Consider the following 25,449-nt stretch of genomic DNA (forward strand, 5'->3'; position numbering starts at 1 on the left):
GGACATGATAAAGTTGAAGGGCATTTGAGTGCTAAAAGTGAACAGTTCCTTTGTTCTTCAAGTAAAGTAAATGTTAAGGGCAGGGTTATATGAAGAGCACGGTTATGTGAAGGGCACAGTTATGTAAAAGCAACAGTTATGTAAAGGGTGCGGTTGTGGGGGGCTTTTATCCGGTGGGCACAGTTATGTAAAGGGTGTGGTTGTGGGGGCTTGTCTCTGGTTTACGGTCTGTAAACAGGGAATTCTGGTCTGGGATTTATTTAGAGGTTCTCGTATTTATTAGTTTAAGAGGTTTGGGAGATATTCTCATTATTAATGGGTCTGAATTTGTTGGCAAGGTCGGCTGTGAGGTCTCTATGTTTAGGGGTCTTGTGTGTAATTTGTATACTTTTTGGGGTGCTCTAAAGGTGGTCATATGTGCACAGAATTCAAAAAGTTTGTGTACCACATCACGCATGTTAATCCCTCTAAATTTTCTCTAAAATTGGCAAGTATTATGTAAACTGTATGCTTGGGTTGTCTAATCAGTAATTCTTCTTACATTTCAATTCTAATAACTGTAATTATGCAAAGGCATGTAAAAATTCACATAAAAGATTTTGAATATTTTAATATGCTAATATACACACAATTAAAGGTGTTGTTCAGCCAGAAAAAAAGCACTTAAAATGTTATACAATAATAAAAGAAGACATCCCTTTGGCAGGGACACAAGAAGAGTCAGGACCAGGGCGGCAGAGGATCAGTAAGGTGATAACTTCTTTTGTTTAGAATAATTTTAGCAGTTTTTTTAAATAATTTCTTCTGGCTGAAAAACCACATTGAGATAATAGTGAATACTTTACCTCTTTGGATTTTTCATTTCTTCTGTTACATAATTGATACAGTCCCAGCCGGAAAAAGAGTACAAAGCAGAGTAGAAGGCCATAGTTAATGACCCTATATTAGTTTTGGAGCCTTCAAATGATCTTTCTAGATTATATGTGTTACCTGAAATACAACCATAAAGCAAATATTTGTAAATGTCATTAAAATCTGTTTTCACATATGTGCGTCAATATCTAGAGCTTTGTAAGAGGATGTTTTATCAGGGGAAAGATGGATGTTCCTAACATTCATTTATATGCATGAAAACCAAAATTGTCAAAATAAAACAAATGCTTATGATAAACCAGAACAGGACTGGTGATCTGGTACTTCGGGCAATTGACAGATGGGCCGATCCCTGCTGAGGTTCGCTCACTCTGGTTATTTCCCTTGATGTTGTGACAAGACTGGAGGAGCTCTGTGGTCTGAACTCCTTTCGTCCTATTCTCTCCGTTCCACCAGTGGGAAAGTAAGTCGGCAGTCAGAAAGACTTGCTAACTGAACTAAACTCCAGCTGTATTTCTTGTTCCAATGGCTGATCAGTGAAGGAGGTCAGATAGAGGGGTTGTCCAAAACTAAGTGAATATCATACTATATGTCAAACTATTTAATTTAAACCTAGTGTCTTATGTACTTCAATTCAAAATTCCCTACCCTTCACTCTTTACTCTAATTTCCAGTCTGTTTTTTTCCTTACTTCAGATGGTGATTTGTTTGTTTCCATCAGCATGGACCTGGGATTCTCATACTCAGGGTGCTGGGGCTGCTGTTACTTCCACTGCTTCGTTTTCCACCCTGAAAGGAAGAGTCATCAGATACGGCGCTGTGGTCACTTACCACAGCTTCTGTCACAACTATTTCCTGATGATGTCCTGTTTCAGTAGCGGTGAGGGAAATTGACTGCAGCTTCTATCACGCCGTCCGCATCTCCAGTCCATGCTGCTTCTGTCCCCACCGCCTCATTCACTGAAAGGAAACATCATCAGGGTGTGGTGATAGAAGCAGGGTGAGTGACTGCAGCGCTGTCCCACAGCTTCTGTCACAGCCTTGAAACAAATTATTATCAAGGTGTGGTGCTTTTGTCACTCTCCCTGCTTTATCACCACCCCCTGATGATGTCTCATTCCAGTGAATGAGCGCAGTTGGGACAGAAGATGGGGGCAGTGCAAGAGAAGCTGAGGTGACTTCTCCATCACGCTTACTGAAACAGGATGATATAATGGGCCAGTGGTGACAGGAGCTGTGGTCAGGGACCGCAGCACCGCCCCCGATGATGTTTAGTTTCGAGGTGGAAAAGGAAGCAGCGGGAGTAATAGCAGCCTCTGTACCCTGATGACGGACCGTTTGAGAATCCCAGTGGGACATGCTGGGAGACTCACATGAATCGTCATCAGAAGTAGTAAGAAAATAAAAAATGCAGACAGGAAGCTAGATGGGGAAGGGCAGGGAGTTTTGAATTGAAGTACATTAGAAAAGTGGTAAAATGATTAAATTAGATAGTTAGACATAGCATAAAACTCACTGTTTTTCAGACTAACCCTTTAAAACATTACGTAAGCTGTTAGGTGCAGCGGCTCTGACATAGTCTCCTCATAGTCTATTCAATGTTTGTGAATGGAAGGGGTGGTGGATGCAGGGTTGAAACTTTTATTGTTTCACAAAAAAAATGTTGAAGGAAGTGAATCGAGCTGTTTGCAACATTTTGCTGTCTGCATATTGCAATCTCAGCTCTGCTTTGCTGACATTACACTCGTTCAAACCTCTATTGCCAAAACAGGTGGAAAATTGGAATATATGTTATGTACAGAAAAGTAAGCACAGCAGAGCTGTGTTTGCAATGTGTACTCTATAAAACTATTTATAGGAAGCAGAAGTGTGAATATAATCTGTGCATAGCAGAGCTGCGTGTGGATAGTGTGCAGTCAGCAGTGCTGCGTGTATAAAATGCAGACAGTGGAGCTGTGTTTAAGGTTCAGGTCAAAGAGACATTGTCACACAAGAAAAATTGAGGTTTTCTCACAGACCTGGACAAAAATGCAGGACAGAATATACATTTTTGCAGGACAGCCTGGTTCACTGTTTTATCTCGTAAAATTCAGGGCCCCATGATGAAAACCTGACTAAAAACAGACCGTTAGTCTGTGGGATTCAGTGGGTACCACTTGTGTTTGGCATGTAAGGTGTACAGCACTGCTGTTAAGTTACTAATTGTGCTCCAGTGATGGAGCAGAACAACTGATTTAAAAACGGCAGTGTGAACAGAGCCATACAATATCATTGGTGGTGAATCAGATGCCTTGTAAAACTATAGCCCCCCAAAATGCACCCCTTTATTATCCACATAAATTTGGCAGGTATTTTTTGTTGGAAAGGGTGGCAACCCTAGACAGCAGGGGGTAGCAGGTGGAAAGCTGCTTGACTTAGACTTGTCCAGGAGCTTACTGCCCTGCTCCGCATCTAATGGCCTCTTTATATAGATTGACTGAGGTCATAGTAGAGGACTTTTCACCATTTTTACATGGTAAACTGGCCACATCATAGTAAAGGAATGAAGATCTGAATAAAATGTATCTTCACACTTACTGTAATTTGATTATAAGTGCTGTCAGGAGAGCAGAGCTGTCATTACATATGCCGCTCTGAATCTATCCCACGCATTGGGGAATAATGCATGCTAAAAACATGTTTTCAGATCTTGAGCCACTTTACCATAAAGTGGCCAGTTTAGCTAACAATAATGGTGAAAGGTCCTCTTAAAATGGCCACCGATCAGCTATATGCAAGTCGACTGGCAGTCCTTGGCCTATTTATACTTCTATGTGCGCAGATTGATTGTTAGTACAATGTCTTGTCCTCCAGAGCAAACGTCCTGTTTACAAGGGGCAATGAGCTGCCGAGAATGTTGATTTTTAAAGGGGTGGTCTGAAGTCCAAGATCATTTTTTTCCTACATCCCTAACTAGTAAGTGCCATAATCTAAACTATTTTCTAATATATTTGAATTAAAAATTCTCTACCGTTCTCTAACTACACTACCTAACTACTTTTCTTTTTTTCACTTCCTTTTTTATGACACTTTGTTTAATAATCCCATTGCATGCTGGAGTACTCAAACGAAGCGTCAGCAGGGGGCAGAGACTGAGGTCACTGCTACAAGCTCCTGCCCACTCCCTCAAACAAAGCGTCATCAGTGATGCTTGTTTCAGGGGCTGGACTAGTCCTTGGCGAGGTGCACAATGATAGTGCACATTTTGTTGCCGGCTCAGATCAGCAGTAACAGTGTTCAGACAGAGACAAGTGACGTCACTTGTGGGGGCAGCGCTGGTCTCTGCATGACTGGTTTTCTGACACTGCTCTGTATCCCGGTTTGTTACTGCTGATCTGAGCCACCAAGAGAGCACAATGTCTTTGTGCACATTGCACAATGCACAGCATGCAGGTACTAGCCCAGCCCCTGAACGGAAGGTCACTGATGATGCTTTGTTTCAGGGAGGGGGCAGGGGCTGTGGCAGTGACCACAGCCTCTGCCCCCTGATGATGCTTCTTTTGAGTAACACAGCATGCACTGGGATTCTCAAACAAAGCGTCATCAAAAAGGAAGTGAAAAACAAATATATAGAAAAGCAGTTACAGTTAGGTCCAGAAATATTTGGACAGTGATCGAATCCTTGTGATTTGGGCTCTGCATGCTGCTGTTTTTTATTTAAAATGAGAAAGCTGAGATGCAATTGAAGGGTAGACTTTCAGGTTTAATTAAAGGGGTTGAACAAAGACATCCTGTGAAATATTTAGGAATTGCAACCATTTTTCTACAAAGTCTCCTCATTTCAGGGACTCAAAAGTAATTGTACAAATTAACTTTAAAAATGTTCATTTTTAATACTGCATTTGGTTTAATCTGAGCAAAAAGTACACTTGCCCTGTGCAATTCAGACTGCACCCGGCTACTTCTGTCTTCAGTCACATCATCAATAAACACTAGTGACACAGTGCCATTGGAAGCCATGCATGCCCATGCCATCACACTGCCTCCATCATGTTTCACAGACGATATGGTGTGCTTTGGATCATGAGCCGTTCGAAGCCTTCTCCATACTTTCTTCTTCTCATCATTCCTTTACAGGTTGATCACAGATGCATCTGTCCAAAGAATGCTTTTCCAGACCTCGGCTTGCTTTTTAATATATATTTTGACAAAGTCTAATCAGGCCTTTTTATTTTTTAGGCTGATTAATGATTTGCACCTTGTGGTGAACCCTTTGTATTTGCTCTCATGCATTTGCTCTTCTCTTTAAGGTAGACTTAGATACTGAAACACCTCCTGAAGAGTGTTCTTCACTTGGGTGTATGTTGTAAAGGAGTTTTTCTTCACCATCGAAAGGATTCGGCGATCATCCACCACTCTTGTCTTCTGTGGAAGTCCAGGCCTTTTTGAGTTTTCAAGCTCACCAGTGGCTTATTTTTTTGCAGATTGTACCAAACTGTTGAGTTGGCCATTCCTAACATTTCTGCTACTTGTCTGATGGATTTCTTCTTTTTTTCAGCCTAATGATGGTCTGTTTTTCTTCCATTGTAAGCTCCTTTGACTGCATATTGTGGGTTCACAGCAACAGCTTCCAAATGCTAATGCCACACCTGGAATCTGCTCTAGACATTTTACCTGCTTAACCCCTTTACCCCCGAGGGTGGTTTGCACGTTAATGACCAGGCCAATTTTTACAATTCTGACCACTGTCACTTTATGAGGTAATTACTCTGGAATGCTTCAACGGATCACCCTGATTCTGAGAATGTTTTTTCGTGACATATTATACTTCATGACTGTGGTAAAATTTCTTCGATATCACTTGCATTTATTGGTGAAAAAAATGGAAATTTGGCAAAAATTTAGAAAATGTAGCAATTTTCAAAATTTGAATTTTTATGCCCTTAAATCAGAGAGATATGTCACACAAAATAGTTAATAAATAACATTTCCCACATGTCTACTTTACATCAGCACAATTTTGGAACCAAAACAAAATTTACAAAACCATTTTTTTAGGGACCACATCACATTGGAGTCACTTTGAGAGGTCTTTATGACAGAAAATACCCAAAAGTGACACCATTCTAAAAACTGCACCCCTCAATGTGCTCAAAACCACATTCAAGAACTTTATTAACCCTTCAGGTGCTTCACAGGAATTTTTGGAATGTGGAAGAAAAAATGAACATTTAACTTTTTTCACAAAAATGTTACTTTAGACCCAATTTTTTTTATTTTTGCAGGGGTAACAGGAAAAAATGGACCCCAAAATTTGTTGTGCAATTTCCCCTGGGCACGCAGATACCCCATATGTGGGGAAAAACCACTGTTTGGGCGCACGGCAGGGCTCGGAAGGGAAGGAGCGCCATTTGACTTTTTGATTGTAAAATTTGCTTGAATAATTAGTGGACGCCATGTTGCATTTGGAGAGCCCCTGATGTGCCTAAACAGTGGAAACCCCCCACAAGTGACCCCATTTTGGAAACTAGACCCCCCAAGGCACCTATCTAGATGCATAGTGAGAACTTGGAACCCCTAGGTGCTTCACAAATTGATTCGTAAAAATGAAAAAGTATTTTTTTTTCCACTTTTTCATTTTTACGAATCAATTTGTGAAGCACCTGAGGGTTCCAAGTGCTCACTATGCATCTAGATTGGTGCCTTGGGGGGTCTAGTTTCCAAAATGGGGTCACTTGTGGGGGAGCTCCACTGTTTAGGCACATCAGGGGCTCTCCAAACGCGACATGGTGTCCGCTAACAAATTGAATGGAAAATCGGCTCAAATTGTTAGCGGACACCATGTTGCATTTGGAGAGCCCCTGTGTGCCTAAACATTGGAGCTCCCCCACAAGTGACCCCATTTTGGAAACGTGACCCCCCAAGGCACCTATCTAGATGCATAGTGAGCACTTGGATCCCCCAGGTGCTTCACAAATTGATTCGTAAAAATGAAAAAGTGGAAAAAAAAACACTTTTTCATTTTTACCCCATTTTGGAAACTATACCCCTCAAGGATTTTATTAAGGGGTATAGTGAACATTTTGAACCCAGAGGTACGACACAGAATTTGATAACATTAGGTCATCATATTGAATAAGTTGTCATTACTCTTGAGCGCAAGTGCTCGCTACTTGAGTTTGCATCGGGTACTCAGGTATGCACCATGTATCACGGGTGCTCAAGTGAAATGCTCGAGTCCCCGCCCGCATGTTTCATGGTTATTAGACACCCCAAAAAAAACATGCGGGGATCGCTTGTGCATGGCAGGCAATCCCCCAAGGTTTTTTTGGCAGCGAAGCATATGGGGCAGAGACTTGAGCACCCGCGATACTCAGTGCATACCCGAGCACCCGATGCAAACTCAAGTAGCGAGCACTTGCGCTCAACACTAGTCGCCATATCGTCATCATTTTTTTTTTTTTACTTTTGAAAAAAACAACAACCCCAACCCTAACATTAGCACAACCCCAACCCCAGCCCTAGCGTTTATTTTTTACGCCGTTCCTCGTGCGGTATAAGTGATGAGATTACTTTATTCTTCGGGTCGGTGCGATTACAGCGATACCAGAATCATATCGGGTTTTTATGATTGACAGCTGTCACACACTAAAAGACACATATTTTGTAAAATCTAGTTTTTGCATCGCCATATTTTGGCCGACAGAGTCATGTGATGGCTTGTTTTTTGCGGGATGAGTTGACGTTTTTATTGGTGCCATTTTCAGGCACGTGACATTTTTTGATCGCTTTCTATTCCTATTTTTGGAAGGCAGAATAAACAAAAAACAACAATTCAGGAATTGTGTTTTTTTTACATTTTTTTATTCTGCTCCGGGTGTGGTAAAATTGATAAGGTAGTTTTATTCTTCGGGTCAGTATGTTTACAGCGGTGCCACATTTATATCGTTTTTTATGTTTTGGCGCTTTTACACAGTAAAAGCTATTTTATAGAAAAAATTATTCTTTTGCATCGCTTTATTCTGAGCGCTGTAACTTTTTGATTTTTTGGATGATGGAGCTGTATGGCAGCTTGTTTTTTGCGGGACGAGATGACGTTTTCAGCGGTACAATTTTTATTTATATTTGTCTTTTTGATCGCGTGTTATTCCATTTTTAGTTTGGCGGTATGATTATAAAGCATTGTTTTTTGCTTTTTTTTTTACCGTGTTCACTGAAGGGGTTAACTAGTGGAACAGTTTTATAGGCCAGGTCGTTACGGACACGGCGATACCAAATATGTGTACTTTTATTGTTTGTTCGTTTTTTTTTCATAATAATATTTATTGATGGGTACATTATATTTTTATTTTTAGTGGATTATTTTTTTTATTTTTTTTTTTATATATATATATTTTTTTTTTTTTTTCACTTTTTGGGAGTTTTTTTACTTTTTTACTTTGTCCCACTATGGGACTTTCACTTTTTTTATTCTGATCGCCTGCACAGCATAGGGATGGAGAACCATCCCTGTGCCATGCAGGCAGTCAGCGCTGGACAGGGAGAAGATAGTTTGGAGATGCACTGCGCATGTCCAAGCAATCTTCCTGCTGTCTCGTGACCCGGATGTTGTCATGACGACATCGGGTCGTCATGGCAACACCCGGGAAGCCGCGGCAGACAGCGCTGGAGGCCGGAAGAGGAGGTGAGTATTGCTTTCACCTCCCCTTGCCACCGTAATGCTGCGATCGACTTCGATCGCAGCAATGCGGGGGTTAATGTGCTGGGAGTGGTGCAGGACCGCTCCCTGCAGATAGTACCGGGTGTCAGCTGTGACAATCAGCTGACACCCGGCGGCGATCGCGCCCGCACAGCCTGTGTGTGCGCGCGATCGCGATGACGTACTAATACGGGTCAGGCTCTTAAAGCCCAGGGCACTGACACGTATTAGTACGTCATGGGCTTTAAAGGGGTTAAATGATGATGGATTAATGTGGAAATGGCCAATGCAGCACATTAAAAAGCTTTTGATATAATCATTCAGTTGCTTTTGGTGGCTTTATAAAGGCAGCTACATATTAAAGAGCTGTAATTCCTAAACCCTTACTCCAATTAGGGTATGAATACCCTCAAATTAAAGCTGAGAAACTGCACTTTAAGCCCATATTGATTATATAACTGTATATTTAATATGTTTTGGTAACCAACTAAAATGTCAAAACTTGTGTTACAGTTTAAATATTTCTGGACCTGACTGTAGATAGTGTAGTTAGGGAAGGATAGGGAATTTTTATTTCAAGTATATTAGAAAATAGTTTAGATTATAACCAGGGGAATAATGATCACACAGAGTGCAACCACAAAAGGGCCCGTGTGGGAGGAGGTCTGCCAACACTGGTGCATACTTCAGCTGGATGTGCATCCAAGGACGCACATTTAGCTGAAGTGTATTGCAGCACAGGGACCTGCTGGCCACCTGCTATGCAGTACACACCACAGGCCAATCAGAGGTTGGCAGCTGATGTAGGCATGCTAGTCATGACCGGCACATGGCAATGACGTTATATGCTGCGGTCATGGCACACTGAAGTCAGCTGCTGGCTACAGGAGAGGACGCCACAAGTTGTAGGATTGGAGGAAGGTAAGAAGAATGTTTTATTTTTTTATGTTTTGGAAAATAAAACGGACATTATATGATAAAGGGGTCCATGATGGGCGTCTATATACCATAATGGGGCCTAGGATGAGGGTCATTAAACCAGGAAGGTCCCAGGATGGGGGTCATTATACCAGAATGGAGTCCAGGATGGGTGTCATTTTTCAAGGAAGGGGTCCAGGATGGAGGGTCATACCAGAATGCTGACCCAGAAGGGTGTCATTAAACAAGGAAAGGGCTTGTGATGGGGGTCATTATACCAGGAAGGGGCCAAGGATGGGGGTCATTATACAGGAAGGTGCTTGGATTGGAGTTATTATACCATAAGAGGGTCCAGGATGGGGGTTATTATACAAGGAAGGAACCCAAGATGGGAGTCATTATAGAAGGAAGGGGCCCAGGAAGGCGGACATTATTATAGGATAGGGAACATTATACCATGAAGGGGCCCATGATGGGTGACATTATACCAGGATGTGGGACATAGTTACCTGAAGAAGCCTGGATGGGGGACATTATTACAGTAAAGGGACCCAGGACAGGGGGCATTAAACCAGGAAGGGGGTCATGAGGGGGACATTATACCAGGAAGGGCGACATTATACCTGGAAGGGGCCCAAGATGATGGTCATTATAACAGGATAAGGTTCATGACGGGATATTATTGCAGGAAGGAGCCTAGGATGAGAGACTTTATTACAGGATGGGAGCCAGGACAGAGGACATTATTATAGAAAGGGCTAGGGCGAGGGACATTATTACAGAAATGGACCCAGGATGGGAGACATTATTATAGTAAGGGGACAGGACGGGGGACATTATTATAGAAAGGGACCAGGACAGGGGACATTATTACAGGTGTTAAGATAGTGTAGCAACTCATTTGGGAAAATAGTTAACACACTAAAAACTGCAACTGACCCTGCCAGATCCTGTGTAAACTAGAGATCCTGATCCCACAGTCCCTAGTGGTTACTGCATGAGCTGAGATAGCCCTATCCACAGACTAGACGATGGCAACTCTGACCTATGCTGCCTGAAAGGCCTTCGAGCCTTCATGTTCCTCCTAAAGAACAGGAGGGCAGGGTAGAGTGCAAATAACCTACAGAAGGTAAAGTGTGCTGAACTAGAAAGAGATTCTAGAGTGAGTAAAACAAACCACGAAATACAAAATAAAAGATTACGTACTGTTAGAGAATATGCCGCCTACTTCCTAAAAAGGAATAGAAGATAGGTGCAGGGTAAAAAACATAAATAGCAGAGAGATAAACCCTAGCTGGTCTTTCACTAACTGGCTTAAACTACAGCAGTATGGCTGGACATCCAAATGAGACTATCACCAACAGGAAATACCAGCAGGGAGAAATTATATACAGCTGCTCCTGAAAGGTGATAGGGTAGTCAAATGAGGAAATGAAAACACCTGTTACCTTAAAAACACTGAAGCAAGTATAAGAGAAACTAAACATGCAGAGAAAATGTGTATCTGCTATGGCTCTGCGGACAGAGAAGCCGACCACAACGCACAGGCTCAAGGGTTCAAACTCAGATGCCTGACAACAGGAAGGTGCCACGATGGGGACACTATTACACATACAGTACAGACCAAAAGTTTGGACACACCTTCTCATTTAAAGATTTTTCTGTATTTCCATGACTATGAAAATTGTACATTCACACTGACGGCATCAAAACTATGAATTAACATATGTGGAATTATATACTTAACAAAAAAGTGTGAAACAACTGAAAATATGTCTTCTATTCTAGGTTCTTCAAAGTAGCCACGTTTTGCTTTGATGACTGCTTTGCACACTCTTGGCATTCTCTTGATGAGCTTCAAGAGGTAGTCACTGGAAATGGTTTTCACTTCACAGGTGTGCCCTGTCAGGTTTAATAAGTGGGATTTATTGCCTTATAAATGGGGTTGGGACCATCAGCTGTGTTGTACAGAAGTCTGGTGGATACACAGCTGATAGTCCTACTGAATAGACTGTTAGAATTTGTATTATGGCAAGAAAAAAGCTGCTAAGTAAAGAAAAATGAGTGGCCATCATTACTTTAAGAAATGATGGTCAGTCAGTCCGAAAAATTGGGAAAACTTTGAAAGTGTCCCCAAGTGCAGTTGCAAAAACCATCAAGCGCTACAAAGAAACTGGCTCACATGAGGACTGCCCCAGGAAAGGAAGACCAAGAGTCACCTCTGCTTCTGAGGATAAGTTTATCCGAGTCACCAGCCTCAGAAATCGCAGGTTAACAGCAGCTCAGATTAGAGACCAGGTCAATGCCACACAGAGTTCTAGCAGCAGACACATCTCTACAACAACTGTTAAGAGGAGAGTTTGTGCAGCAGGCCTTCAAGGTAAAATAGCTGCTAGGAAACCTAAGGACAGGCAACAAGCAGAAGAGACTTGTTTGGGCTAAAGAACACAAGGAATGGACATTAGACCAGTGGAAATCTGTGCTTTGGTCTGATGAGTCCAAATTTGAGATCTTTTGTTCCAACCACCGTGTCTTTGTGCGAAGCAGAAAAGGTGAACGGATGGACTCTACATGCCTGGTTCCCACCGTGAAGCATGGAGGAGGAGGTGTGATGGTGCGGGGGTGCTTTGCTGGTGACCCTGTTGGGGATTTATTCAAAATTGAAGGCATACTGAACCAGAATGGCTACCACAGCATCTTGCAGCGGTATGCTATTCCATACGGTTTGCGTTTAGTTGGACCATCATTTATTTTTCAACAGGACAATGACCCCAAACACACCTCCAGGCTGTGTAAGGGCTATTTGACCAAGAAGGAGAGTGATGGGGTGCTATGCCAGATGACCTGGCCTCCACAGTAACCAGACCTGAACCCAATTGAGATGGTTTGGGGTGAGCTGGACCGCAGAGTGAAGGCAAAAGGGCCAACAAGTGCTAAGCATCTCTGGGAACTCCTTCAAGATTGTTGGAAGACCATTTCCGGTGACTACCTCTTGAAGCTCATCAAGAGAATGCCAAGAGTGTGCAAAGCAGTCATCAAAGCAAAAGGTGGCTACTTTGAAGAACCTAGAATATAAGACATATTTTCAGTTGTTTCACACTTTTTTGTTAAGTATATAATTCCACATTTGTTAATTCATAGTTTTGATGCATTCAGTGTGAATGTACAATTTTCATAGTCATGAAAATGCAGAAAAATCTTTAAATGAGAAGGTGTGTCCAAACTTTTGGTCTATACTGTATGTCTGTATATGATCTAGAATGCTATGAAGGCCCTTATATTTGAACAACATGAAGATGGGGGCCCAGGTCCAAATTTTTCACTGGAGTCCATGGAGCTCTAGTTATGGCACTAAATAGATAGGGATTTAGGATGAAAATTACTTTGGACTTTGGACTACCCCTTTAAGCCAGTTAAAAATCATTGGACTTGGCGAATAATAATTTTGCTTGTACATCAGTTAATTTCTGACTTGTTTAGATGGGCCAATAGTCAGGAAGGTAAATTCTTAAGAATGCTCGTATTTGCTTATCTAAATGGACCATAACTCAGTATTAGCTATACAGGTCAGTAGCCCACAGTCGAAATAGTGCAGTTCCACTACCTAGAAGAGCATAATTACAGAAGTTACATGAAGTAGGCCTATGTGCTTTCAAATGCCAGGGTTGATTTTTAGTCCATGTTGGTCCCTGTGATAAACTATAATGTAATCTTTGCTAAAATTATATAGTCCCTAAACTGCTATCACAATATTATACTGGATGGTAACAGCTTTTTAAGGATATAACTATCGGAAATAGTCCTTGGAGTGTAAGTGAAAATTAAAGTTAATAAAGTCCATAGAGTGGTCCTAGTCTCCTCTGGAGTCATGCAGTCCTGGTGTAAGGAGATGGACACACGTTCCCCCTTGAAGAAACAAGTTTAATGTTATGAGGTGTTGTTACGGATCCGGATGGTGGAACCACTGTGCCGTTGTGCAAGGTGGGACCAGAGGGGCGTTACTAAGAGCCTACCCGGACCGACCCTGGCTACACGGACGCTCAGTCAACTCCGTGAGCCAAGGAGGGACCGGGAAGGTGATCCAGGTGCCACTCTGGGACCGACCTTGAGAGAACAGGTGACGCCCACAGGACTGGCAGCTGAAGTGGACAGGCACGGCAGATGGTCTGGCAGATGAGCACGGCTGGTAGGCAGGCAGGTAGTGCAGGAAATCGCACAGGCTCGGCTGATAGACAAGCAGGCATGCACGGCTGATAGACAGGCTGGCGGGCAAGGCTGATAGACAGGCTGGCGGGCAAAGCCAATAAACAGGCTGGCAGGCAAGCACTGGGACCTGAGGGCTGAAGAGAGTGTTAGAAAACAAACTACAACATTGCGCAGGCACCTCCATTTTGGAGGAGGTGCCTTATATAGCAGATGTCCTCCGGCCATTGGCCGGGGACATTTTAGGACGGCACACGCGACCCCTTTAAGAAACAGTGTGCGCGCACACGTGCCCTAAGAGCAGTGCCCGGGGATCTGCGCGTGGTGTGCGCACCCTGGGCAGCCACGACGTGGGAGCAGGAGACGCCGGACCAGATCCGTGGCGGTAAGGGGAGCGGCGTCTCGGCCGGGCAGGAGTTTGAGACGCCGACGCTACGGTACCTTCCCCTTTACGCCCCCTCTTCTTCAAGCCCGCAAGAAATTTTTTCAGAAGAAGGGGAGCATTAATGTTCTCCCTAGGCTCCCAAGATCTCTCCTCAGGACCAAACCCCATCCAATCCACAAGAAAGAAAGTCTTTCCTCTTACCCTCTTGGTAGCCAGAATGTTCTCTACCTCAAAAACGTCCTCAGCGGAGACTGGAGCAGGAGTGGTACCCGAATCGTTAGAGAAGAAATTGAGGATGACAGGCTTGAGGAGAAACACATGAAAGGAGTTGGGGATCCGTAACGAGGCAGGGAGTTTCAACTTGTACGCCACCGGATTGATTCAACTCAAAATTTCAAAAGGACCGATGAACCACGGACCCAACTGAAGTGGAAACAGGAAATGGAATATTGGGATGTTGAACTTACACCACAAAAAACGGAGACTTGGCAGAGGACTCGCTCACATGATTATTGTAGGAAAATTCGTCCCAAGGCAGGAGTTCCACCCAGTTGCTATGGTGGGCGTTGACAAAGTGCCGAAGGAATCTAGTGAGAATCTGATTGATACGCTCAACCTGGTCATTAGACAGTGGATGATAAGCCGAAGAGAAGTCTAATGTAACTTTTAGCAACTTGCACATGGCTCTCCAGAAGCGTGAAGTAAACTGGACTCCTCTATCCGAGACAATATGAAGAGGTAGGCCGTGGAGATGGAAGATGTGCAGAAAGAACACTTTAGCAAGCTCTGGCGCAGTGGGTAGACCCGGTAGAGCAATGAATTGAGCCATCTTGGAGAAGCTTTCAGCAACCACCCAAATGACAGTACATCCCGCCAATACAGGAAGATCCATATTGAAATCCATCGTGATATGCTGCCATGGGGCCGAAGGCATGGGTAAAGGAAGCAGTCGACCCCTCGGAAGTTGCCTAGGCGTCTTGTTTCGGGCACAGGAAGAGCAGGCACAGACGAAATCCGCAACATCCTTACGTAGGGCCGGCCACCAATTATGTTGGGAAATAAGCAGGGATGTTTTCCTCTGTCCGGCGTGGCCTGCCAGTTTAGATGAATGACCCCAGAGCAGGACCCTCTTCCTATCCGGAGCTGCCACAAAAGTTTTACCAGGTGGAAGATGAGACAGATCAAACGAAGCAACAGTAATTATTTTGGAGGACTCAATGATGTGTTGAGGCTCCTCCTCTTGGTCAGTCGACAGAAACGATCTGGAGAGCGCGTCTGCCTTGATATTCTTATCTCCCGGCCGGAAGTGGAGAATGAAATTGAAGCGGGCAAAAAACAGGGACCATCTGGCCTGACGAGGATTGAGTCGTTGAGCGGACTGCAAGTAAGTGAGATTCTTTTGGTCGGTGTAGATGACCACTGGATGCAAGGCCAGGAACCGCCACTCTACCAGCGCCAGTTTGATGGCCAGCAGTTCCCGATCTCCAATGGAATAGTTGCGTTCCGAGGGTGAGAAGAGCTTGGAAAAGAAGCAGCAGGTCACAATTTGCCTACACGAGAATTTCTGGGTGAGAACCGCCCCGGCCCCAGAGGAAGAGGCATCAAACTCCAGGAAGAACTGCTTATTACAGTCAGGATGATAAAGCACCGGAGCAGCAGAGAAGGCTTGTTTCAAGGACACGAAGGCTTCTTCTGCCTCTGGAGTCCATTCCCTGGGATTGACCCCTTTGTGGGTCAGGACGGAGATGGGAGCAGTCCGGGAGGAAAAATGAGGAATGAACAGGCGATAATAATTAGCGAATCCCAGAGACCGCTGTATAGCCTACAACCCCTCAGGTCGGGGCCACTTTAGGACAGCAGACACCTTCTCGGGATCCATCATGAGCCTGGTCTCCGGGATTATGTATCCCAGGAAGGGAAGGGATGTCTGTTCGAAAACACATTTCTCAAATTTGGCATACAGACGATTCCTCCTGAGCCTCTGCAATACCTGTAGAACGTCTCTTCGATGTGAGGGCAGATCCAAAGAGAACACCAAGATATTGTCCAGGTACACTACCATGCATGAATAGCATGAATATAGAAGATCTTTTAAGATGTCATTCACCAGTTCCTGGAAGACTGCTGGTGCGTTGCAGAGTCTGAAGGGCATCACAAGGTACTCGTAGTGGCCATCCCGAGTGTTGAATGCTGTCTTCCACTCTTCACCTTGGCGAATCCAGATCAGATTGTATGTGCCACTGAGATCAAGCTTAGTAAAGACCTTGGCGCCTTTGAGGCGATCAAACAACTCAGAGATGAGAGGCAGAGGATACTTGTTTTTGATGATAATCTGATTTAGCCCCTATAGTCGATACAAGGTCGAAGAGAGCCATCCATCCTTCTTCTTGCCGAAAAAGAATCCTGCTCCAGCCGGAGAGGTGGATTTCTGAATAAATCCCCTAGCAATATTCTCCTCGATGTATTCAGACATGGAAACGGGTCTCGGCCAACGACAGGGGGTAAATTAGACTTTCGGGGTGGTGAGGCACCAGGAATGAGATCGATAAGACAGTCAGACAGCTTATGAGGAGAAAGTGTCTCAGCCTCCTTCTTTTTGAAGACGTCATTAGCCTTTGGAAGGTTGGTGCTAGGCGCAGAGACTTCCTCTCAAGGATCACCTCCTTAGAACGTTCCTGGAACCTGATGTCGATCCGTGTGGCCAAAGACAGCAGGTCATCCAGAGAGGTGGGTATGTCACGATCGGCTAGTGAATCCATGATTCACCCAGAAAGCCTCGTTGTTACAGGCAAGGTCAGATGCGAGGGTGCGGAAGCGCATAGCGTACTGGCCCACTGTGAGGTTCCTTTGGCGTAGACAAAAAAGAGAGGAGGCAGTCGAGGACGTGTGGCCGGGCTCATCGAAAATCCTCCGGAAGGCCATAAGGAAAGCCTGTAGGTTGGACACCAGAGGATCCCCTCTCTCCCATTGGGTATTGAGCCACGCCAACGCCTCCCCGGTGAGGTGAGACATGACGAATGCCACTTTAGCCCGGTCGGAGGTGAACTGATGAGCCAGGAGCTCAAAGTGCAGCGTGCACTGGTTGGTGAAGCCCCGACATAGAGTGGGATCCCCGCCAAAGCGAGGAAGGGCAGATAGTCAGGGTCCAAAGCTGAATGCCACTCCGCCACTGGGTAGAGGTGCCGCTGGAGCGGATGCCTCTTGGTTAGAGGCAGGCACAGCCGGGGTGGACAGTGCATCCAAGCAGGAGTTTACAGTCCGCAGATAAGACAGGATTGTATCCTGTTGCGATCTCTGGCGGGAGACCTCTTCATACAGGTCAGAAAACAAGGGAGCCTGGGAGCCACCAGATTACATGGCCTGCGCAAACTGTTACGGATCCGAATGTTGGAACCACTGTGCGGTGGTGCAAGGAGGGACCAGAGGGGCGTGACTAAGAGCCTACCCGGACCGACCCTGGCTACACGGTGGCTCAGTCGACTCCGTGAGCCAAGGAAGGACCGGGAAGGTGGTCCAGGTGCCACTCTGAGACCGACCTTGAGAGAGCAGGCGACCCCCACAGAACTGGCAGCCGAAGCGGACAGGCACGGCAGATGGTCTGGCAGATGAGCACAGCTGGTAGGCAGGTAGTGCAGGAAGACGGATAGGCTCATCTGATAGACAAGCAGGTGGGCACGGCTGATAGACAGGCTGGCGGGCAAGGCTGATAGACAGGCTGGCGGGCAAGGCTGATAGACAGGATGGTGGGCAAGCACTGGGCAAACTACAACATTGCGCAGGCACCTCCATTTTGGAGGAGGTGCCTTACTGTATATTGCAGATGTCCTCCGGCCATTGGCTGGGGACATTTTAGGACGGCGCCCGCGACCTCTGTAAGATACAGGGAGCGCGCGTGCCCTAAGAGCAGTGCCCGGGGATCTTCGCACGGTGTGCGCACCCGAGCGGACACGGCGTGGGAGCAGGAGACGCCGGACCAGGGCCGTGGTGGTAAGGGGAGCGGCATCTCTGCCAGGCAGGAGGCAGAGATGCAGATGCTACAGGTGTAATGTGAAATGTGATGTATAATGTGAAATGTAATGTGCGTTAAAGGTGTTAGTACTATTGATAGTGTGTGTAGGTTGACCATAGGGATAGTTTGAGTTGATGTTAGGGGCTGGCCCAGAGTGGGAGGGGCGAAGTTGAAGGGAAAGTGACAATTTCCTGTTAGGAAGTGAAATAGGGCCTGGAGTGCATAGTGAAAGGACCTGATGTCCATTGTGAGCAGTGACGCCTACTGGTATGTCCCTAAGTGAGAGGAGACCAAAAGAGATAGTGAGATCCTGAGCAAAAGTGACTGAGAGACAGAGTGATCTTTCGGAGACAGGTCCTGGGAAAGGACGCCTTGCAGAAAGGTCTATAGGTTACAACTCGCAAGGTAACGGGCCTAGATAGGATTGAGTATGTGAGACAAATATATTGTCCTAGGTGGGAGTTCCAGAGCGTCAGAGAACTTGAGGCTAAGTCCAGCCATACTGGCACCCTAAAGGGAGGCAAGACGCGGAACTGCAGGGCAAGTAAATGACTCTTGCTAAGCAGGACTGTAAGGTCGAGCTGGGTTGTGGTGAGAAACAGTGGAGACAGAGAACAAGTAGCGAAAGTAAAGTGGAAATGTAAAGATAGAGGATAAGAGAGTAAAGAAGAAGGAATCTGTGTGGAAAATGGTTTGAGTTGTAAAGGAAATGTTCATAAGACTGTGTGACTGACAGTGCAGACTTAGACTAGACAGTGTTATAATGGTTCAGATTTAATCTAGTGTTTAGTGCAATTTGAAAAATATTTCGATTTCAGAGTCCTCAGTGGTTGATACCTTTTAATGGCTAACTGAAAAGATGGTAACAAATTGCAAGCTTTCGAGACTACTCAGGTCTCACAAGTGCAATTTGATAAATTTATCACATCTTTATACTGTTGAGTCTAAGTTTCCAACATCTGTCAGATGGCTTAGATTGTGCCAGAAATGTGTAAGAACATTTTGGCAATTTATTTTGCGCACAATACTGCATGTTAAACCACAAACCTTTCCACTACACCATGCAATCAATCAGTTAGCTCTCAGCCCTTGTTAAAATAGTGTTTAAACGCATCATGAATATTGTGTAAGTCATAAAGGCAAAAATAAAATTATAATTCATTTTCTTGCCAGTCCATACTGCTATAATGCATACCATAAATTCAGTTTGCTCATATTTAGCTATTTATGGCATTACTTACCTTGACATAATCTAACAGTTCCTGCAATGATGATAATGACCAGAGCTAAGACTTTGGCAAATGTTGCCAGCACTTGAAAGATGGCTCCCCATTTGACTTTTGCACAATTCACCGCTGTTAAAAATGCTACAAAATAGACAGTAATTAGATTACAGATAACATTCTGAGCAAGAAAAAAGCCATCCGAAAATGAATAAGTTGACACTTTTTAACTATTACCCCTTCACTTTTAACCAATTATAGACCATATCTGGTATACTCCTGCTGGACAAATAACCTTTTCCAGGAGAAAAGTAAGTGTAAATGGTGCTAGTTTGCACGCAAGTCACTGCTTTGTGGTGGCAGAGATGGAGCTGGAAGAAGGCAATTAGCAATGTTAAGGAGCCACTGCAGCTGTCTGTTTTATCTGGGGTTTATCTGGCAGTCTCTTTTTATGGCTCTTATGAGTGCATTGCAGCGTTCACTGATAGAATTGAACTTCAGATGGAGTCAGCTTGGCTGACACTTTTTTTGGGGCATTCTGCTATGGTTAGCACTGTTATGATGTCGCTGTGACTGTCATTGTTATCAGGGTGCTGTGGCTATTATGAATTCATTAATATAAAATGTTGCATTTTCTATAAATAATAAATAAATAATATAACATAAATATAAAATACACCAATCAGCTCTAAAATTAAAACCACAGACGATAAAGAATAACACTAACACTGACTCTTAACATTTAAGAAAAATAGGCAGCATATAGGAAAAAAAGACCTTCATTTACCAATGCAATGTTTCAGTTGCCTAAGCCCTTTTCAAGTATTAAAAAAGTCTCGTACAGCTAAAACATTCCATAGGTAAATAAAGAAAATCTTTTTTTCCTGTATCCTGCCTCCTTTTCCTATATTTTGACTACAGTATCGGACCATTAGGTTGGGTCCTTGGGGCTTGCATCTATATATTTTTATCCAGTGCTGCTTATTTCATTTTTTTTCTTATCTCATTACAATGGCAACTGTGAAGGGGTGAGATATATTAGTCAGCAAGTGACGGTTCTTGAAGCAGGATAATGTGCTCACTATTCAGATGCCTTAACTGGTTAGAACTGCTTTTGAAACACAAGGGGGTCTTACACACTATTAGGACACATGCATACAACTGATTTTCTTGTAAGAGTGCTATCCATGGTTTTCACGGATTGCCCTCGTACCTGTGATATTCTATGGGGCTGTGCACGTGTCTGATTTTTTTCTCGGACCAAGTGGTCCGCAGAAAAATTTGGAGACATGTCCAATTTTTATCCGAATGATCAAAATCAGCAATGCAAGTCTATGGGTCCATGAAAAATATTGGACTACACTCGGATGAGATCCAATTGCGGTCCGATTTTCACGGACTGACAGAATTGAGAATGTGGAAAAAAGTTTTTTTTCTCTCTCCACGTCCAAGAAAAACTGATGCCACTCTGATCAAACTCTAATCAAACTCTTGTCAGAATAATTGGACCGTTTTTCTCGGATGTGAAGACATCAATCGTGTGAATCTATCCATAGGTTAGTGCTTTTAATGTTATGGCCTCAAAGACAATACAAATTGCACTTCATTTATAAATGTGATTTAATAATGGAGAAATCATTTATGTATACTCACCTACACACACTACTGAAAGAAGGTAGACTGCAGACTGAGGTAAAGAACAGGTAGGGAAAAATGGCTCAAGCATGTACTGAGCAAATGTCACTGCGAGTATGGCTTGACTGGCTGGATAGATTATTAACATATTAGTCCAAAGGTTTAAAAAGGCCAAAAACCCACCAAATGACTCTTTTATATAAATGTAGCTTGCTCCTGATTTGGTGATTGTCGTACCAAGTTCAGCGTAGCATAGAGCTCCAATCACAGAGAACATTCCTCCCAGAACCCATATGATCAAGGACAAACCATAAGAGCCACTGTGCATTAGAACTCCTTTTGGTGAAACAAATATTCCTGCACCAATTGTATTTCCAATGACCAAACTAACTCCATGTAGAAGTGAAATTTCATTCTTAAGTTTTATGGAGTTTTTGGAAACGTCTTGGGAGCTGTCCTTCATTTTTATTCAGTCACTTTCCAAATAACGTGAAGATTTCAGATGCCAGGAGGATTATATTGGATATTATTCGGGTAAAACATAGGTCTAAAATTAATAGCAGAAATATTAATTACTGTACAGATTAGATCATTTCAATAGCTATTTTGCAATGTCAGTAACATTTACATGTTACGAAATTGAAATTATAAACTTACAGAAGCAGAAGAACTGAAACAGATCCAGGTAGAAATAGCAGTGCTGCTCGTCCTTGCTGCTGACAGCAATTTTAGAAAGTTACAGAGATGTAATACCAAAGCTCAATATGTGGGAAGTTAATGATCTGTGTCCACAACCAAGTTTGACCTTGTATTAGGGACCTTTGTTCTGTCCATGTGCTAAATGTTGCAATTTACTGGTCTAATGTAATGCTGATGATCTATTTAGTAATCTTACATAAAAAGGATAAGGCTGTGTGCCCACGATGCGTTTTTCAAGCGTTTACGTTGCGGATTTTCCGCAGCGTAAACGCTTGGTAAACCTTCCCCCATGGTCTCCAATGCAATTCTGCACTTTCAATGCCCATGCTGCGTATTTTTCCGCAGCGTTTATGCTGCGCTCAAAAATCCACAGCATGTCCATTAATTTTGCGGACACGCAGCGTAATCGCCGCCATTGACTTGCATTAGAACGCGGCAATTCCGCAAGACTGCATCTGTAGTTGCGTAATTGGCGCGTTCTAATGTGCAGATGGTACCCAAGTCTGGAGGACAGGAGACTCTCATCCAGACCTGGGTACCATAGAATCTGTAAAAAAAAAAAAAGTAAAATAAAAAATAAAGTTAATACTTACCTTCCGATGTCCTCCCGGTGTTTTGTCTGCTCCGTCCGGTGTCTTGCAATGCTCGCACTGTTGTGAAGGACCTGCCATGACGTCACTGAGTCATGTGACCCATCACATGACTCAATGACGTCACCGCAGGTCCTTCACACCACCGCGAGCATTGCAAGAGACCGGACGCAGCAGACATGACACCGGGAAGACACTGGAAGGTGAGTATAATCTTTTTTTTTATTATTTTTTACTATTCTTATTCTTTTTTTAACTATTACTTGGTCACACTATATAAATCCATGCCGGTTCCATGGATTTATATAGTGTGAACAAGTTGTCAAGCACTTTTCCAAGTGATGCTAAAATTGCTTGGAAAAGCGCTTGATAACCCGCATGCAGAAATGCATGCAAAGACGCTTGACAAACACTTCTACCTGGTGGGAAAAACGCATGTAAAAAACGCATGCATTTTTCCTGCCAGGGAGAAGCGTAAAAAATATGCAGCATTTCTGCATCGTGGACACATAGCCTAAGGCTGTGTGCCCACATAGCATTTTTCAAGCGTATATGCTGTGGAATTTCCGCAGCGTAAACGCTTGAAAAACGCATGTATATCCGCACCCCATGGTCCCCAATGGGATTCCGCAAGTTCTATGCACATGCTGCGGATTTTTCCGCAGCGTTTATGCCGCGTTCAAAAATCCGCAGCATGTCATTTAATTTTGCGTTTCCGCAAGCGGAATTGCCTTTGTCCAATGCATAAAAAACGCAAGGCAATTCCGCATGTGGAAAACGCGTGATAAACGCGCGAAAAATGCGCGATAAACGCGTGCGGAATTCCGCATGCGTTTTTCCGGGAGAGGACTTGCATTTATGCAGCAGAAATTTTCTGCTTCATAAATGCAACGTGGGCACATAGCCTAAGGCTATGTGCCCGCGTTGCATAAATGAAGCAGAAAATTTCTGCTTCATTTCTGCAAGTCCTCTCCCGGAAAAACGCATGCGGAATTCCGTACGCGTTTATCGCGCGTTTTTCGCGTGTTTATCACGCGTTTTCCACATGCGGAATTGCCTTGCGTTTTTTATGCATTGGACAAAGGCAATTCTGCTTGCGGAAACGCAAAATTAATTGACATGCTGCGGATTTTTGAACGCAGCATAAACGCTGCGGAAAAATCCGCAGCATGTGCATAGAACTTGCGGAATCCCATTGGGGACCATGGGGTGCGGGTTACCAAGCGTTTTACAAGCGTTTCCGCTGCGGAAATTCCGCATCAAAAACGCTTGAAAAACGCTACGTGGGCACACAGCCTTAAAGTGAAATAAAAAGTGTACACTGCCTCAATGCCAGATGCTGGCTAGAAGTCTTCTTTTATTACTTGTCCACCACCTGACCCATCATTTTGTGTCTACATCTCCATTTTAAAGGTCATTAATCTTGTTTTTAGGTAATCATTCATGACTCATTTTTAGTGCTCTAGGTATTAGCATCATGGCTAATGCTGTGATTTATATACTGTTTAATATTTTTGGAATAAAGACTGCTGATTTTATGGATTTCTGAGGCTGGATATTTTCTGCTATTGATTCATATTTTGCTGAACTGGTTTTGACGGACTGCCTGTCACATTGGCAGAGCCCCTAAGGTGCCAGAACAGCAGAACTCCCGATAAGAGACCCCATTTTACAAACTACACCTCTCAATGAATTCATCTAAGGGTGCAGTGAGTATGTTGACATAACAAGTGCCTCAAAGAATTTTACCCTATTGGACAGTGAAGAAAGAATAATTACATTTTTACCACCAAAGTTTTGTTTTAGCCCCAGATTTTACATTTTCACACCGGGAAATGGGTAAAAATGGCACCAAAATTTGTCACACAATTTCTGCTGAATGAACAAACAGTGGCCCACCTTACAAAGCTGGACGGACCATGGTGTCTGGTCAAAAGTACCAGATGCTGGACCGATTGTTGCCTACTCATATAATCAATATGTTGAAAAAGGAGGAAAAATTTGTGTTGCGGCATAAAAGACATAATTTTATTCAATCAAGATTACATAATGGCAAGTACAAAGAAATCACATAGCATGATAAGAGATATAAAGTGCAAGGTGCCAGATATCAGAGGGTCACACGGATGGTGGGTAATGCAAGTTATGCGGATATGAATACTTCCATATAAATGTGAAGGATGGGCGTTGGGATGTATATCAGGAAAGTTATATGGGGATAAATGCTTAATAGTATACTGATCAATACTAATGGAGAGCTCTAAAGCCCGAACGTATAGGTGATCCCCTTATAGTACTTATCCCAACCCCCTGACATTAATGATATCCCCTATAGGACTCACCCAGGAGTGACCCACCGGCAGGTGTGGTGATGAGGATGACGACGCGCCCCGACGCGCGTTTCGCCAATCTTTTTCAAGATGCATATTTATATGGAGGTATTCATATCCGCATAACTTGCATTACCCACCATCCGTGTGACCCTCTGATATCTGGCACCTTGCACTTTATATCTCTTATCATGTTATGCGATTTCTTTGTACTTGCCATTATGTAATCTTGATTGAATAAAATGATGAATTTCTGCTGAATGTAGAAATATCCAATTTTTGGCTGCACAGTACTGCTTAGCCACAATCGGGAGGGACAGAGCACAATTTGCCTCCTGAAGCGCAGATTTTCCTAGAATAGTTTGCGGATTCCATATACAGAGAAACTAAGTGCTAGGAGAGCAGAATCCCCCCTCAAATGATCCCATTTTGGAAATTATACCCATTTGGGAATTTATCTACAGGTTTGGTGAGGATTTTAACTACATGGGTGTTTTCCATAAACAAGTAGCAGTGGATGTTGCTGAGTGAAAATTGCAAACTGCCTTTGTAGTGACCAGTATGTTGTAGTGACCAGTACGTTATTCCCAGCTCATGCTTCTGGAGACATGCACCCATAAATTAGGCGGGTCTCATTGCTACAGAAATGCCAAACGTGGACACTAACTGCAGTTTAGGCACACTGTGGGTCTCAGAAGGGAGGGGGCATTTGGATTTGGGAGCACAGAATTTGCTGAATTTCTTTTGGGGGGCAAGGGTCATTTTCCTTTTTCAGAGCCTTTGTGCTGCTAGTAACGTTGAAGCCCCCTATATTTTTGTTAACAGATGACAGACCTGAGTGGGGACTTGCTTTTTTTGTGGATTGAGTTGAAGTTTTTATTGGTAACATTTTACATAACATTTGTG

The 25,449-nt window shown here is 43.7% G+C and overlaps 1 protein-coding gene across 2 annotated transcripts in view; it reads right to left on the bottom strand.

Annotated features, from left to right (window-relative positions):
- The window catches only part of LOC141265607 (Y+L amino acid transporter 2-like), a 77,978-nt gene extending 56,270 nt beyond the window's left edge, over positions 1-21,708 (bottom strand). For both annotated transcript variants that reach the window (XM_073678869.1, XM_073678868.1), the window contains exons 1-4: positions 21,582-21,708; positions 20,943-21,471; positions 19,308-19,433; positions 846-990 (exon numbers count right to left, since the gene is read on the bottom strand). In XM_073678869.1, the coding sequence (XP_073534970.1) occupies positions 846-990; positions 19,308-19,433; positions 20,943-21,387 (716 nt within the window). In that variant the 5' untranslated portion in view covers positions 21,388-21,471; positions 21,582-21,708. The remainder of the gene's footprint in view (positions 1-845; positions 991-19,307; positions 19,434-20,942; positions 21,472-21,581) is intronic.
- Positions 21,709-25,449: the final 3,741 nt, after the last annotated feature.

This window comes from Phyllobates terribilis, unplaced genomic scaffold (genome assembly GCF_046119375.1).
Source record: "Phyllobates terribilis strain yellow unplaced genomic scaffold, ASM4611937v1 Scaffold_4__5_contigs__length_816908805, whole genome shotgun sequence".
In the NCBI taxonomy this organism is placed as follows: Eukaryota; Metazoa; Chordata; class Amphibia; order Anura; family Dendrobatidae; genus Phyllobates; species Phyllobates terribilis.